Source organism: Diabrotica virgifera, chromosome 2 (genome assembly GCF_917563875.1).
Source record: "Diabrotica virgifera virgifera chromosome 2, PGI_DIABVI_V3a".
Classification (NCBI taxonomy): domain Eukaryota; kingdom Metazoa; phylum Arthropoda; class Insecta; order Coleoptera; family Chrysomelidae; genus Diabrotica; species Diabrotica virgifera.
In genome coordinates, this window is record NC_065444.1 from 198214776 (window position 1) to 198233563 (window position 18788).

At 33.4% G+C, this 18788-nt stretch overlaps 1 protein-coding gene across 4 annotated transcripts in view; it reads left to right on the forward strand.

Annotated features, from left to right (window-relative positions):
• Positions 1-18788, forward strand: part of LOC114328098 (arginine-glutamic acid dipeptide repeats protein) — a 220902-nt gene that overhangs the window by 184433 nt on the left and 17681 nt on the right. For 3 of the 4 annotated variants that reach the window (XM_028276867.2, XM_028276869.2, XM_050644134.1), the window contains exons 19-20: positions 2353-2468; positions 15596-15693. In XM_028276867.2, the coding sequence (XP_028132668.2) occupies positions 2353-2468; positions 15596-15693 (214 nt within the window). The remainder of the gene's footprint in view (positions 1-2352; positions 2469-15595; positions 15694-18788) is intronic. The other variant, XM_050644135.1, reaches the window with a different exon arrangement.

Here is an 18788-nt window from a genome sequence, read left to right on the forward strand (position 1 = left end):
AAATGCGACACTTAGATATTTAGAGTGAGGTTAACATGTCAATTTATGTGAAGAATAAATATATATTTGAACTGTTATTATCGAATAACTTATTTTAAGTTTATTCATAGAGTAATTCTTGTTTGATGTTGGTGAAACGTAGATGTGTCAGTTTTATTAGTCGAATAACTTTATTCATCGAATGAACTTCATTTCATAAACTTTATTCGTGGTTGATGAACCCGGTCGTGGATAATATGATGAATAATAAGATCTTTGACTTTGAAATTTTGTTTTTTCTACAGTATGCTAGGACCTTTTCAATACATCTTTGTTTATAAATATTGTATTCTTCTTTAACCTGTTTGCATCCACTCCCTGACAATGGACTTCCCATCAGTTTTTCATACTTCTCTGTTTTGTGCTATTTGATGCCAGTTTCTCCCCGGTACATTCCATGTCAAATCACTCAGGCAAAAAATTTTGGATCTCCTATTTGTCTGAAAATTGGTATATAGCTTCTCCGAGACGTAAAAATAAGATATATAAGGTCAAAAATCTTCTTCTTCTTTTCTCAAAATGTTGTTTTATGCGATTTTACAGTGATTTGGTGTTTATTTAAACAAATTTGCATTTTCTGTCGTAAAGTATCAATGAAAAACATAATATTTTAATAGAAAGGACTCAAAAATGTCATTATATGGCATTATAAGGCCGATGCCACATTATACGTTTTGACCGGATGCGGTGAAAACGCATCCGTTTCCAACGCAACCGGACCGACCTGTCACACTATGCGTTTAGTCTGGTGCAGTTTGTAAGCGCGTACCGATGACTCAAAACGCATCCGTTTCCAACGCAACCGGACCGATCTGTCACACTATGCGTTTTCACCGGATGCGGCGGAAACGCATCCGGTCAAAACGCATAATCTGACATCGGCCTAACAAGTTATTTTGAATCAAAACAAGTTTTTGATCAAATTTTATAGTGTAAAAAACGTTAAAATACCGTTTTTTACATTTTCCTCCATTCCCAAAATACATCATCATCGATTTGGCTGAAAATTTGCCCACAGATAGCCAAAAGATAGGACTTTAAGTGGTTAGAAGGATTTGAATTATATTACAATACCAAAAAAGTTACATGCAGTAATATCAGACTCAAAAGTATATATTAGTCCAGTCGGGATAGCATTTGACCTTGAATGCCGAGCTGCCCAAAGTTTTATTTTTCTGATCTTTAGGGGAGTCAATAGTAGCCTAAATTTAAAATCACGAATGAATTCCTCCGTTACGTTAGCCGCCATCTTTTAAAGGAGAACCTGTTTTGCTCAATATCTCCGCCATTTTTAACTTTTCGACAAAAATGGTAGGAACTGAAATTGTTCCAAATAAATCGTATTTACAATTATTACAATTTCTTTTTAAAATTTTTTGTCGTGAGATCGATATTTTCGAGTTAATTGTACTTACAGTAGACGCCTATATTTTTGACTATAATATTGCATGTAATTTTTTTGGTATTGTAATATAATTCAAATCCTTCTCACCACTTAAAGTCCTATGTTTTTTCTATCTGTGGGCAAATTTTCAGCCAAATCGATTATGATGTATTTTGGGAATGGAGAAAAATGTAAAAAACGGTATTTTAACGTTTTCTACACTATAAAATTTGATCAAAAGCTTGTTTTGAGTCAAAGTAACTTGTTATAATGCCATATAATGACATTTTTAAGTCCCTTCTATTAAAATATTATGTTTTCCATTGATACTTTACGATAGAAAATGCAAATTTGTATAAACACCAAATCACTGTAAAATCGCATAAAATAACATTTTGAGAAAAAAGAAGGAGAAGATTTTTTGACCTTAAATATCTTATTTTTACGTCCCGCAGAAGCTATATACCAATTTTCAGACAAATCGGAGGTCCAAAATTTTTTTGCTCCAAAATTGAGTGATTTGAAATGGAATGACCCCCCCCCCCCCCACTTTTACTTAAATGTCGTCTAGCCACCGTTTTTGTAGACTTCGTCTACTACGACTTTGTTGTATTGGTCTCCAATGTAGGTACAAAGTATCTCGTCCATATGTCTTTGTCCTGTCGTGCCACGTGTCCTATCCAGCTCTATTTCATTTGTAGTATGTATTTTTTCATAATTCATGCATATCAGAAAAATTGCATATATGTATGTATTACGAAAGTTAATGAAAATTTATAGTTTTTCTATGACCCTTGGGCAAAATCAACATTTACAGTTAAGCTCATTTCATCTCTCACTTATTTCTGTGTATTTTTTTCTTTTACTGATCTATATAAAGGTTTAAAGAGAAGAATATAAAGATATACTCATATAATAACATATTTAAGCTTCTGGGGCTCCAGGTTATCCACGTCCTGGATTGATTCCAAGCAGAGAGGGACCATTGGGTCTTCATCATCCTGACTTGTTGGGCAGACCATACGCTGATCAACTGGCGCACCAAGTAAGTGTTGATATATGTTCCAATACTTTTAAGAAAAATTAACTATTTAGGTGGGAAATAAGCCACAATTAAATTGAAAAAAATAATTTTATTAACGTTTCGACGCCCAAATCGGGTCGTTGTCAAAATACAAAATACTACTAAATTAAACAAAAATGTTGTTGCTTAGTTAAAAATTCTTCTAATAATTATTTAATCTGACTCATTTATATCGGCAATTGAGAAAAATATTATACATTTTAAAGTAGAAGACTTTAAAATGATATTGCCAATATTTTTTTCAATTTAATTGTGGCTTATTTCCCGTCCAAATAGTTAATTATAAAAATGCCACAATAGTCCAGAAAGCCACTGCGCATCCGCTAGGAAAAATATTCTAATTCAGATTTTTTGCACAATCTTACTCAAAAAGGACTCCTTTTAACAAATTTGCATGTTGCCAGGACCAAAAGGTGGTCAAAAATTTTTTAAACGTTTTTTTTTTTTGTTTTTTTCCTAAAATTATATTTTTTGCATGAAAAAAAGTTTTTTTAGGTTTTTTGGATCATTCCAAACAGAAAAGGTGTCCTTCTACTTCTTTTTTTGTCAAATAATTTCATTTAATAAAATTTTTTTGGACACCCTGTATAAATAATTATGTAAATGTTTATATTACTGAATAGAGAATTGAAGAACCTTTCAAATGAGCTAGCACACGACCCCTATTCTCATTTAAAAAAATCATCGATTACGTCATCACGTCCAGATGGATGACGTCACTAGTATATCATATATGCCACAATATCATAACTTAAAAATAAAAATCGACCTGTTTCGGGATTTTTCCTTAAAGTCGTCGGTTTACGAAATAACGAATTTATTCCTTTCATTTGCACCATACTGTCGGTGGAAAATAGTGTCGAGCACGCTTTATTAGCAATTAAAGAAAATAGGAGTTTTGAATATTGTATTGCAAAAAACTCTTCGGGATTTCATCAGTCGATGTTTAAAGAATATCTACCTACCTTGACAACATTCAAATTTTCAGTTTTTCACATAGTTTTTGAGGGTTAAAAATGGCTGATTTCGCAATTTTTCAATTTTTAATCGCTTATATGTCAAAAACTATCATTTTTAGAGAAAAGTTACTAAAGACCTTTTCTGTTTGGAATGATCCAAAAAACCTAAAAAAACTTTTTTCCATGCAAAAAATATAATTTTAGGAAAAAAACAAAAAAAAACGTTTAAAAAATTTTTGACCACCTTTTGGTCCTGGCAACATGCAAATTTGTTAAAAGGAGTCCTTTTTGAGTAAGATTGTGCAAAAAATACGAATTAGAATATTTTCCCTAGCGGATGCGCAGTGGCTTTCTGGACTACAAGGAAATAGCTTCAGAACAACACTTTTAAGAAAGTAATCAAGTATTTTATTTACTGTTTTTGATAAAATTTGTAACAACAGGTAGAAAGAAAATCATATAAATATTTGGGTTGCCAACAATCCAATTTGGGTTGCAAAAAACAATCTGCGTTTACACAGTAGGAACTGTCAAGAAGAGTTAATTGATCTCATATGACTGATTGAAAATGGCAGTTAAATATTTAGATTAGATAGACTACGTTACAGTCATCCACATATACCCACGATTGACCCAAATTTTACAAACTCTGAAAATGATTTAGAAACTTCATTTCTAAGTCGAGTATATAGGCTCATGATTATGCACTTTGAAAAGAAACTACAACGTTAAAGGTGTTTTATTTTGTATATCGACAATGGACCCCCAAATATGGATAAACCAAGGAGTGCTATCATTTAAAGGGTAGCGTTTTTGAGAAAGGGGTGAATTAGTCCCTATGCACTAGGGTGCATTAAGATGAATTTTATGCACTTTTTGTACCTATACATCTACAGATAAGTAGTTCAGAATTAAATTTCCCATCGAAATATCACCATCTAAAGTCAAAAATATTTTAAAAAAAAACAAACCAAAACAAGACAAACATTTTTAAAACTTTTTGATTTTTGTTTTTATTAAATGTATCATTGCGTATCCCTAAAACTACGTAGAATACTCCAGGCTGTGGGTGAAAAATAGGTCGATTTCAGGATATAATTCAGGAATTTTTGAAACCCATCAGGTGTTGTAAAGGACGATGCCAGGAATAACTTCTACTAAAATGTGACCAAAAATATTGCGAGCTTTTTTTGTTATTGCGATTTTCATTTGTTAAATTTGCAATTTTTAAAGATTTTTAATTTTGCAGCTTAGGATATTGATTCTAGGGAAAAACTTTTTAATAGAAAGTTGTAGTAAATTAAAAAACCTACAATTTGAGCTATGTTAAGTTAATTTCGTTTATTGGTTATGGCAACACAGCCTGCGAAAGGTCCAAAATGGCCGTTTTTTACAATTGCGTTATTTATTGTACAAATAATTTATTTTTTATTTTTTAAAGCTTTAAAATGAAGATCTTTCAATTCCAAACATAAAAAAAATTTTAAGGCCGGATTAAGGAATTTGTTGCTTAGATATTATAAATTGTTTATCCCAAGAGGTCAAATGTCGATGGCTATAACTTTTTGAAAAAAAAATCGTAGAGAGTTGGTGAAACATCCAATCTCCTTATAAAGAGTTATATTTTCATATTCTGATGTAAATAAATGCGTAAAACATTTTTAAACTTCTAATTTTTGGGTTTGAAAATAAGGGGGCAATTTTCGTTATAAACATTTAGAGCTGAATCGGCCCTGTACATCCTATGAGTTTTTAACTTACAGATTATTGTTGCTAAAAACGAAATGAAGATTTATAAAAAAAAATAAAAAATTTCTACGACCAACTGAAGCCGAGCTAAATGTTGGGCTTGAAAATAAGGGGGCAATTTTCGTTATAAACATTTAGAGCTGAAGCGGCCCTGTACATCCTATGAGTTTCTAACTTACAGATTATTGTTGGTGAAGAAGAAACGAAGATTTATAAAAAAATAAAAATGTTCTGCAACCAACTGAAGCCGAGATAATTGTTTCTTTTTTCTTAAATCGTAGTGCCTTTATTTACAACAATTAAGAAATTATTTTACAGTCATTGACTAAAGAAAGACTTATATTATCTTAAATTTAAAATAATTATAAAATATAGTTACATTTAATTATTAAAAATTATTTTTAAAATCGGTGCTTTTGCGAGCGTCCGAATTTTGCAAATCGCCCGGCTCGCTTCAAATCCGCGCGCTCGGAATATTTTTACGTAACTTGTATTAAATTTTGACCGAAAACAATTTAATAATATTACCATTATAATATACAGTCTATTTACCACTGTATTTGTTTTTCTTGATAAACTTTTATATGTGAAATCTCATTTCTGAAGAAATAATATTACAAAAATTATACATATACATATATGAAATATAACTATATTTTTAATGTTTTCATTGTTATATAAATATAATAATAATAATGTTACTTCTTATTATACAATATAAAAATTTTCTTCTTGTAGTTACTATCCGTTTTGGATGTTGGCGACCATCATGGCAATCTGCACTTGCACACTAAATCGGTACTGCTGCTCTAAAAAGATTTGTAGTTGTTGTGTTGAACGGCGTACGTAAATTTTCTAGCAAGGTAATCCTTCGCCTTCCTGGTTCTCAGTTTCCAAATGGGGTTTGCCAAATTGCCATGATGGTCGCCAACATCCAAAACGGATAGTCACTACAAGAAGAAAAAGTTTTATATTGTATAATAAGAAGTAACATTATTATTATTATATTTATATAACAATGCAAAAATTAAAAATATAGTTATATGTATCATTTTTGTAATATTATTTCTTCAGAAATGAGATTTCACATATAAAAGTTTATCAAGAAAAACAAATACAGTGGTAAATACACTGTATATTATAATGTAATATTATTAAATTGTTTTCGGTCAAAATGTAGTACAAGTTACGTAAAAATTTTCCGAGCGCGCGGATTTGAAGCGAGCCGGGCGATTTGCAAAATTCGGCCGCTCGCAAAAGCACCTATTTTTAAAATAATTTTTAATAATTAAATGTAATTATAGTTTATAATAATTTTTATGTTAAGATAATATTAGTCTTTCTTTAGTCAATGACTGTAAAATAATTTCTTAATTGTTATAAATAAAGGCACTACGATTTAAGAAAAATAAACAATTATCTCGGCTTCAGTTGGTTGTAAATTTTTTTTATAAATCTTCGTTTCGTCTTTAGCAACAATAATCTGTAAGTTAGAAACTCATAGGATGTACAGGGCCGCTTTAGCTCTAAATGTTATTACGAAATTTGCCCCCTTATTTTCAAACCCAACATTTAGCTCGGCTTCAGCTGGTCGTAGAATTTTTTTATTTTTTTATAAAGCTTCGTTTCCTCTTCAGCAACAATAATATGTAAGTTAAAAACTCATAGGATGTACTGGGCCGCTTCAGCTCTAAATGTTTATAACGAAATTTGCCCCCTTATTTTCAAACCCAAAAATTAGAGGTTTAAAAATGTTTTACGCATTTATTTACATCAGAATATGAAAACATAGCTCTTTAGAAGGAGATTGGATGTTACAACAACTCTCTACTATTTTTCTTCAAAAAGTTATAGCCTTCGACATTTGACCTCTTGGGATAAACAATTTATAATTATCTAAGCAACAAATTCGTTAATCCGGCCTTGCAATTTTAAAATTAAAATAAATATCCTAAGCTGCAAAATTAAAAATCTTTAAAAATTGCAAATTTAACAAATGAAAATCGCAATTAAAAAAAAAGCTCACAATATTTTTGGTTACATTTTAGTATAAGTTATTCCTGGCATCGTCCTTTACAACACCTGATAGGTTTCAAAAATTCCTGAATTATATCACGTTTTTTCACCCACAGCCTGGGGTAGAAAAAGTTATAGAACAATGTTTGCGAAAATATAGGGAAAATTTACCCAAAAATGGTGTGAGTGGCAAACTTCGTGTAAAAAAAGTGGGAAGGATGGAAGTTTTTTTTTCTATGAAGCAATGCCTATACCTATACCCCCGTGGAAAAAAGTTATGGTTCAAAAAGAAAAATCGCGATTTTTCCTGTTTTTTGTTGCTTTTGGGCCTAGATCCGCGTACCAAAAAAAGTTTATTAATAGCAAGCTGAAAATTTGTTAATAGCTTAACGGTGTCCAGTCGGACAAACGTTTATGTACGGGAACACTGAAACAGGGGAAGTTTTAATTGTGGAACAGGTTACAGGCTTCGAACGTCAGACTACGAAAACGTCCCACGTATTTTGTCGGACAGAACTTCCAACTGATTTGTTACACTTTCATTAAACTCTCATGCAAAAATCAGACTGCTATTTACTACCAATATAATTTCTGTCATTTGACATGTTCTACGTGTCGGACTTATTAAAATGCCGAAATATTTGTCGGACAACATTTTTTCATATATTATATAAAGTTTGCTATTGAGCCTGCTAGTTTTCACAATCATACACTTGTCAGGATGACACGTTCGACAATTAAAACTTTCCCTGTTCCAGTATTCCCATGCATCAAAGTTTGTCCGACTAGACACTGTTAAATATTAACAAATTTTCAGTTTGCTATTAATAAAAATTTTTTTACGCGGGATCCAGGCCTATTTGTTTTGTTAAATATGTTTGTGATTGTCCTCTGTGATTACTGCTCCCAGATATTTAAACTCTTTTACTACTTCAAAGTTGTGGTCATTAATAGTTACGTTCTGCCTAACTCTTGGTCTTGGATTTTTGATCACCAGCATATATTTCGTCTTCTCTTCATTTATTCGAAGGCCCAGGTTACCTGTTTCCTCCTCGAGCTGTGAAAATAGCTCTCTTACGTCTCTTGTAGAATGAGCGACTGCATCTAGATCATCGGCAAAGGCCAACAATAGTTTTGATCCTCGATTTGCGAATCCCCGTGTTAGTTCAGACGATATTTTACTTATTGCGTATTCTAAAGCCAAATTGAATAGCAATGGTGATAAAGGGTCTCCTTGTCTAAGCCCTGATGTTATACTAAATGGCATCGATGTTCTGTTTCCTATCTTTACCTGTGCATATGAGTCTGCCACGCACATTTGAGTGAGCTGCACTAATTTTCTTGGTATTCCTATTTCTAGCATTGCTAGCCATAGTCTGCTTCTTTTTATCGAGTCATATGCTTGCTGGAAATCTACGAAGATTTGGTGTACATCTCGGTTGAATTCCCAGTTTTTTTCTAATATTTGTCGGATGGTAAATATTTGATCTATTGTTGTTATTTGATCACTTCGAAAGCCGCATTGGTAGTCGCCTAGAATATCTTCCGAATACGGAGTGAGTCTCTTTAGTAAGATAATTGATAGAATCTTATACGCTGTACTAATAAGCGATATGCCTCTGTAGTTTCGGAATTGCTCTTTATTTCCCTTCTTATGTACGGGTATTATAACGCTTCCATTCCATTCTCTAGGCATTTTCTGCTGTTGCCATACTCTGAGAATAATGTCATACAATTTTTGATGTAAAACGTTTCCTCCTTTTTTTATCAATTCTCCATTTATACCATCATTTCCTGGTGCTTTGTGATCTTTAAGAGATGCTATTACATTCTTTACTTCTTGGAGTGTTGGTGGTGGTATTTCCACATCTGCAGAATGAAATGTAGTCTCTGATTCCTCCATCTCACTTTCAATATTTAGTAAATTCCGAAAGTATTCCTTCCATCGCTCTACGATTTCTGTTTCCATCATTATCAGTTCACCTGCTTCATTTCGCATAGCTTGTGTTACCCCAACATTTCCACCTTTTCTGACTGTCTTCACTTCCCTAAAGAATTTTCTTATTTGATTCCTCTCGCCACTTATTTCCATTACTCGTATTTGCTGTTCTATGTAGCTTCTCTTTTTAGTTCTGAGTAGTTGCCTTGTCTGTGCCCTCGTTCTGCGAAAATCTGCTTTGTTCTCATCTGTAGGGTTTTGTAGCATTTTCATTCTTTTGTGAGTTTTTGTTTCCAGCATTTCTTCGCATTGTTTGTCAAACCATTTCTGTTTTGGGCGAGTCCTCTTTTTCCCAATGGTTTCTTTCGCTGCTTGTTCTATCACTGATGCCACTCGCTGCCATGCATCTCCTAGGTCTACATTTTGGTCTTCCTCTCCCAGCAATTGAAATCTGTTGCTTATGGCTACTTGGTACTCCAGTTCTTTATTTGGTGTTTGAAGAGCTTCTATGTCCCATCTTTCTCTTTGTTCTTGTTGCTCCATCTTCTGTACTGATATTCGTGTTCTCAACTTTGATTTTACAAGAAAATGATCACTATCGCTGTCAGCTCCTCTCATACTTCGTGTATTAATAATGCTACTAGAGTGTCTTGCATCAATGAGGACATGATCTACATATTTGGTTACGTGTTCTTCCATCATTTGACACCCATGTGACCTTGTAAATGTCCTTTCTTTCAAATTGGGTGGATTTAATAATCATGTTATTAGATATTGCGAATTGTGTTAGCCGGTGTCCATTATCATTTGTTGTATCGTGTAGGCTATGTTTACCAATTACTTCCCTTAAATAGTCTTCCTTACCTTAAATCTTCTCAGCAAGAATAGCTGCGGGAAATAGAGCATTATACTCCCTATCATCATTATTAAGATCTAACCTGCTGAAAAGACAATCTAAATTAAGACTGTACATGTCAATTATTCGCCCAGTTGTTACATATGGGAGTGAAACATGGACTCTACATCAGCGAGAAATAAATAAATTGCTGATATTTGAAAGGAAAGTCCTCAGAATGATATTTGGTCCTCAAAGAGATGAATTGACAGGAGAGTGGAGAAGGCGCCGCAATGCTGAATTTTTGACTCTATATGGTACTGAAAACATCGTCAGACATATAAAAGCTAATCGGATAAGATGGGCAGGTCATGTAGTAAGATCAGAGGAAGACAGAGTGCTAAAGACAGTCTTCTTCGAGAGACCAGACGGTAGAATATAGGCTCCCCCAAACCAACGCGGAAAATTCGCATTACCTGCGGAATTCCGTACCGCATACGATTCGCATTGAATTGTTTCCACTGTGGTAAGTATACAAGTTCAGACAAGTACGATTTTCGTCGTTCGGGCATGCGTTTTGTCTGCGTATTTATTCGTCCGGAATCTTAGTTCGCACTCGACAGCGTTTTTATCAGTTTCGCAGTGGTTTCGCATGTGAAAAAATTGAAAATGGAGAGAATTATTGAGTTGGTTCGAAAGTATCCTATTCTCTATGACCTTTCTCATGAAGATTATAAAAATGTAAGGAAAAAGGACAAGATTTGGACTAGAATAGGAGAAGAAATAGGCGAAAATGGTGAGTAGTTTTACGATTTGTATTGGATTATTTTTCTACATCTAAGACTAAAGAAAAGCAGAGGCCTAAACAATACTATATTTACTGCAAGAAGAGTCCATTATTTTCATCGTGAACAATTTATTCATAGTCCTGAATTAAAATACGTGGCAAATTTTTCTCGAACAGAAAATGCCAGTCTTGCAGCTCTCCTTGGGTCATTGTCCAAATTTTGAAATGCTCCAAGTTCAGGCTCTGGTGGATCTAAAAGTTCTATGAATCTATCATCACATTTTTTTGTCCTTAGAAAATTATGCAAAATACATGCAGTTTTCACAATGAGAATACTAGTATCAATTTTTGTTTCCATTGGTCTGTAGAATATACGCCATTTTTGTGCCAATATTCCGAAAGCGTTTTCTACTACTCTTCTCGCTTTACAGAGCCTCACATTATAATTTTCCTTGAAAATATCTGTTCTGCTTTGACTGTATGGAAAGGGCCTCAACAAGTATGGTTTTAGTGCAAAGGCTTCGTCTCCAATTAAGACATGGGGGGAAAGTTCATTCTGGCCTGGGAGATTTTTCGGCTCAGGTACACCCATCTGATTTGTTTCAAATCTTCTTCCCATGTTGGAAGCTTCGAATATTCCACCGTCGCTGTTTTTACCAAAACCGCCAATATCAACTGAAATGAATCTATAATCTGGGCCAACAATAGCCATTAATACTGTAGAAAACTTATTCAAATAACACCAATAATTAGATCCTGTTTTGTCTGGACACTTGATAGTAACATGCTTGCCATCGATGCTACCAATACAATTTGGGAATCGCCAGGTATTTCTAAAACCTTCTTCAGATTTTTTCCATATTTCTGTAGTTGGTTCGGGCAAGTAAATATGTTGCAAATTTCTACATAAAGCTTCACAAACTTCTACAACTATGGCACTTACAGTCGAAAACCCGACTCTAAAACTATGGCCTATTGTATAAAATGTATCTCCGGTAGCCAGATACCTAAAAAAGAGAATTGTCGTCCTCCATTGCTAACGTTACAAGAGCTTCTTCTTCATCTGATGATGTATACATTTTTGTGAAGAATTGAGATCACTGAGTAGTATTCTTTGTTTTTCGTTGTCACCAACTCTTCTCAATATTAGACACATACGAGTATGACGCGAATATATTCGCTTCAATATGAAGTTCTTTACGAATTCCGTCAGGAATTCGACTGCGAACTTTCCGTCACGAATCCGCTGCGAATAATTCGCTTTGGTTTGGGGGAGCCTTATCAGTGGGCCGTCCCAGAAAAAGATGGAAGGATGATGTTGAAACCGATCTATCTAGGATTGGGGTACAACAATGGCAAATCGAAGCGCAAGATCGCAGACGATGGAGGGCCATAGTGGATGCGGCGAAGACTCACCCCGAGTTGTAAAGCCAGTCAAGAAGAAGAAGAAGAAGAAATATGTTTGTGCAAAAAATATATTTTAACTTTAGAAAGTGACGTTTCGATAGGAAATTTAATTTTGAACAACTATTCTGTAGTTATTATTTACGAAAAGTGCATAGAATTAATTCATCCTAATGCACCCTAGCGCATAAGGACTAATTCACCCCTTTCTCAAAAACGCACCCCTTTAAATGGTAACACTCCGCGATTTTTTCATATTTGGGGGTCCATTAAACATAATATGGAACAATAAAACCCCTTTAACGTTGTAGTTATAGTTGCTGTACAGGTAGACTGGAGAATGTGGTTAAACCAAAGAGAATATGTGCAGGAAACATAGCAACAAAATATAAAACCAAATAAATGATTGAAAGCGTTTTGTACACAGATAAATATATTAAGACTAAAAAGGAGACGGCTCAAACACAGACTTGCTGAATGTATTTTGTTAGCTAAAGCTTAACAATGCTACATGAAGGCTAGGAGGAAAGCCTCTATCGAATTTTAGACGCCTTAAGCCGCAATATAAAACAGTGCAATGGAAATGAACACAGGTACCTAAATCTGCTGCTGTTATTTTTGTCCATCTTTGTAATTTAGCGAGGGAAATTGTTTACGTCAAATAGATAATTATATAATATAATATACTTACTTCAACCCTTTATAGGTCAGTGGTCGATTTTTCGACCAGTTCAGTTAATGGTGTACCTATGAGCTAGTAATTGTCATAAAAAATTACCGAAGTGCAAACTTAGTGTTTGTAAATAAACTTTACCCAAAATGAACACCACAGAACAAAACCCGGCAACGTTGCAGCTATTTGGTCGATTTTCCAACCACAACCCATCATAGACTTTAAAATTGTTTAAATTTCCAAAAATAATTTTGCTCTATAAAGGGTTTAAGTAATTACTTATTCCTTTATACCTGTAGTATAAAGTATACTATAATCACATAATTTTATCAAAAACGGAGGTGTGTACCAAGGTACAATAATTAGAATATTAGAACTAAAATAGAAGTTAAATTTTTTTTCATTAAATATTTTGGTGAGATTATCATGGCTATTGTTTCTGTCCAGCGAAAATTTAAGATGAAAATTTAATCACCTAGTTATGCGCAAATGTTTACCTTATGGACACCTTATTAACTGTCAGGAATATTATTTAAATTATGTCTCTTACTGACTTGTTAGTCATTTCAGACAGTCCGGTTGCCCGATTTCTGATTGGAAAACCTTAATTGAAGGAAAGATCGAAGGAAGAAGGGGAGTGGGCAGGAAGAAAATGTCGTGGCGCCGTAATGTCTAACAATGGACAGGAGACCTAATACACACTGTAAGTGATGGTCAAACGATGATGATGAGAAAAACGGTCAAACGTGATCGCAAACATCCATTAGTGGATTGCATAAGAAGAAGAAGAATTAGGTTCAAGCCTATTAATCGCAGAATATGTCGAATAAGACTTAAAGAAAGTTTGCTAATGTTAGGATTATAAGTATTTATGCACCAACCGAAGAAAATGAGGACGATCAAAAGTACCTGTTCTATGAGGTACTGGACCGGGAGTACGATAACTGCCCAAAAATGATGTTAAAATAATAACAGAAGACTTAAAAATACCAAAGTCGAAAGAGAGAATATATATTCTTCCACTGTCGGTAAAGAGAGTACGACCGCGCAGAAGATGGAATAATGATGTAGAGAAAACCTAACATTTGAAGGGTAAGAAGATTTATGCAAGTTGCTAAGAATCGACGTGAGTGTCGACTTATCTACGAGTAGGTCATAAACTACAAAGGACTGTCGAGCCAATTATGAGGATTAGTTTTACTCTTTGTTTCTTTCAAAAATTGCTATATACATTCCTATAAAGACATTCTTGTGAGATCTTTTTGATAATATTTCCACCCCTTTGTATACCCTAATAGTCATTTGGATGCGTATGACGCAGAATCCACAAAAAAGTAGCTTTGGTTCAAATATTAATTTTTGACATTTTCTATCAATTTCACTTAATTCCACCAGATCAAAGTCACACAATATTAGGGAACAATAGACATAACAAAGTTGATGTCGAAAAAATGTGTGGTGTTTATAGTCCTGTCGCCAGGGGGTACAACGGCCTCCTTTATTCAGATGGACTTACCCAAGTTTTTTATGTACTTTGACCCGTAGAACCCGTAACAGTTGATCCGGATGTCGATAAGGTTGTTATAAAGAAAGAACTTGAGGCGTACATAACAGCGATTTTTCGCAAAAAACATTTTTTTATATTTTTTGGGTCATTCTAAGCAAAAAATGTTCCTACAAGTTTATTCGTAGGATGCAGTTTTCGAGATAAACGCGGTTGAACTTTCAAAAAATCGAAAAATTGCAATTATTGAACCCGAATAACTTTTGATTAAAAAATAAAATAGCAATTCTGCTTACCTTATTTGAAAGTTCAAGTCAAATTCTATCGATTTTGATTATTTGCATTGCTGAAAATTAATTTTTTTATTGTTAAACAAAGCTATAAACAGATAGTGCTTGAGTGATATTTTCAATGCATTTCTCATTTAAAATCGAACGAGTAGGCGCGCCTACAAACAGGCAATTTCTACGTAGTATGCCTTAAAACGCATGCATTGGGCACGGGAAACACTATTTGTTTATAGCTTTGTTTGACAATAAAAAAAATTAATTTTTAGCTATGCAAATAATTAAAACCGATAGAATTTGACTTGAACTTTCAAATGCGGTAAGGAGAATTACTATTTGATTTTTTAATCAAAAGTTATTCGGGTTCAATAATTGCAATTTTTCGATTTTTTGAAAGTTCAACTGCGTTTATCTCGAAAACTATGCATCCTACGAAAAAACTTGGTAAGAACATTTTTTGCTTAGAATGACTCAAAAAATACAAAACAATGTTTTGTTTTGCGAAAAATCGCTGTCATGTAATTCCACAAGTTATTTGTTTATAACAACCTTATCGAGATCCGGATAAACTGTTACCCAAAAAGTTCGTGTTCTAGGTAAGTCCATCTGAATAAAGGAGGCCGTCGTACCCCCTGGCGATAGGACTATTAATAAATCAGCAAATACAAAGATAAAATAGTGTTTATTTATAAATACTGCAAAGATTACTAATGGCGTCTTACCTACCTTAGTTTTGTTTTTACCAAAATGATCGGGCTATTTATTTAAAAGAAAACATAGAAACAATATCCATGCTAGTTTCAGCTATTTTGAATATTTTATTCACGTATATTGTTTTATACAAAAAATATCAAGCGTTGGAATATTTCAAGAATAATGACACACATTGCAATTTATTATTGTAGTACTACTAAAAAATAATTTACTATATTCAGGCGGCCGCCCATGAACAGTTACAGCGACAGATGCTGCTAGAAAGAGATAGGTTCCCTCCTCATCCTTCGATAGTAGCTCAACACGAAGAGTACCTAAGGTGCGTTTTTCGTGTCTTTATAGCAAATGCAAATCGGTTAGCGTATTTGATAGTTATTGGGTTCACAATATGTGCGTGTCATTTGCGGACTGTTCACTGTGGGTTTATATATCAGTATCTCAAAAAAATCTGCTTAAATGTCTGTTAGTAATGATCAAGTTTATATAAAAAGTGTAGGGAGTCAACAAGAATAGGGGATTATTAAAAATCTAATGTATGAAAATATTTTGTATTCAAGTTGTATATTGAAGGCCATTCTATATCGAATACTGCAACTGATTTTCAAATGTAAACTGTGAACAACATGATCAAATAAAGACCAGAAAACAATTTTTGGTTGAAAAATATTCGAGATGTGACATAAATTCGGAGTCTTGTGGGTATAAATGTAATTCCAACTGTTGTTACATCGTGCTAAACACTACTAACAATGCCAGATTAAGCAGTTGCTTAATTTAGATGTTAATCAAAATAAATATATGTCAAACAGACGCATGGAACAGGCACGCAAACTAATTGACGGCAACAAGCAGATAGAAGCAGACAACGAAACAAGAATGTGCATATGGGAAGAATATATAGAAGGCCTTCTATATATAACTTCAATACCTTGGACACGTGATGAGAGGAACAAAATGCCAGCTTCTGCAGAAAATCAATTAGGGAAGCGTAGCGTTGGAATGCGACGAATAGCATAGTTTTAAAATCTCAGGGAATTGTTTAATTGCTCATCTAATCAGCTACTTAGAGCAGCTGTAAACTGAATACAAGTAGTCATGATGATCGTCGACCTTTGAAAGAAGACGGCATCTAAAGAAGAAGAAGAAAACATTGGATATTTAATTTTCGAGTTAAGTTGAAATCAAATTTTGAGGTAATAAGAAAGGACATATGGGATTACTTTCACATGTTTATATACTCAAGTCGATTAAACAATGATTGATTAAAGAAAAATATACTAATATATTAAACTTACAGTGGACAGTATCATCAACAATTTGCAATCATATAATGCTTTTCTAAAATTATAAACAACAAACAAAATTTTCTGTTAGTCATTTTTGTAGTTTTGTTTTTGGAATTAATGCTAATTTTCATTAATTTTGCTTGCGCTTTTTATTACATTTTTAACATCTTTAGGATAAAACTAACCTTATAAGTTTGAGAATATCCACTTTTATTTTTTGAGCTGGCTGTTTTTGTCCACACATAATTTATCCCTGTTAGTTACGTGCAATTCATGGTTTATGTTTTGTATAATTTGTGGTGAATGTATTGTTTTGTCCAATGGAAGTTGTAGTATTGATGAAAATTATGTATATTAACACAAATTAGATTCATTTTGTTATTACTATCATATTATCTAAAAAAACTTAGGGTCGATTTCTCATACCTGCGGTAATCTATGGTTCAGTTGAACCAGGTTCACCGGTGATCTTCGGATTTGTTTGGAATGCATTTCTCATTGCACGTTCATGTCAGCGCTCGTTCTACAGATTTCGAGAAATGCCAATAGACGGCAAAAGATAAAACACTGTCGCCATTTTGAACTACCTTTTTTATGCTGTTTTTGAATAAAGTTAAATTTAAGTATTTATAGTCAAATAGTCATTTTAATAATTATAAATAAATATAAAAACAAAAATAATGTTATCGTTTATCGTTAGGCGTAATATAATAAAATAGGATATATTTATATTATGACAGCGTTTCGTGTTAATACAACGCATGCGTAGTCCATGAAATCATCTGAACTGAGTTCTGAAATCTTTGAACGGCTGAATTCCACCGTTCAAGCATCGTTCAAGTTTAAACTGCCATCGGTTGAACGTGCGAATTGAGAAAGACGATTTTGACTTTAAACTGACGTTTACTAGAAGTTCAGGTTAAACTGGAGTTAAACTCGATATGAGAAATTGGCCCTTAGTCAGTAAAAACGATGGTATACTGAATTCGCTCTATCGAGATTCACTTTGACACTGACTTTAGTAATTTCTTTTTTGGGAAGTTCACTTGTCAGAAGTGACTGGAAATTACTACACAACCAACGCACCTGCTCATAGCCAATAATATTAATAGTAAATAGACATAAAAATAACATAAACCTTACGCCAATCAATAATTATTTATTTACACCATTATAATGTATTTATAACAAATGAGAAAATTATTTATTGTACAAAATAAAAATATTTTGTAGAAATAAACTCCACAAAATTTTATGAGATTAGTAGACACGCCCACTATTTCTAATAATTCTTCTTTTTTTAATGAAAGATTAAGTTGATTTTAGCAGTTAATAGTGTGAGGCAGGAATTTTTGTGTTGTATGTTTCCTATTCCGAATGTGTCAAAGTGAATCTCGGTAGAGCGAATTCAGTTTATATTATATCCTAATTCTATATAAAGAAGCTGTTAACGAAAATGTTCTCTGCTATAATATTAGTGGGAATATTTCCGTAAAAGAAGCTATTAACGGAAATATTCCCTGCTATAATACAAGTGAAGAATAACAGAAAGAAGTAGAAACATAATATCCCACAGAAAGTGACGGAGCCGAAGAAAGTGAGCAAAGTCTAATATCTTAACCTCAGCCACAGAAGTTCTTGGTAAAAGAAACAGGAATAAAAATAAATCGCTCCCAGGGTGAAGTACTCCATGGTTTTGTACAGAGTTAAAGGAGAAAGGCAACAATAAGAAACGAAAACACATTCACTCGTAAGAAGAATAAATAATATGGCACGCAACAAGAAAATGGAAGTCAGAATAGATGAGCAACTTACAGAAGCTATAGATATAGGCAGCGGTTTAAAACTGGGGGACTCATTGAGCTCTATGCTCTTCAATTTAATCATGGAATGAAATCATCAAAAGCGTCAACAAAGGAAGAGGATACAGAATAGGAAACAAAAAAGTAAAAATACTCTGTCACGCAGACAACGCACTACTGATTCGTAAAATTGAATTCCTACAGAGGGCGCTCAAAATTTCAAAGATGGACGATAACTCTTGGAAAACAATTCATTTTGTCATTTGACCTCACAGTTCTAAAACGTTAAATCAAAATCATTTACACGAGTGTTTTGCCAAAGTAAC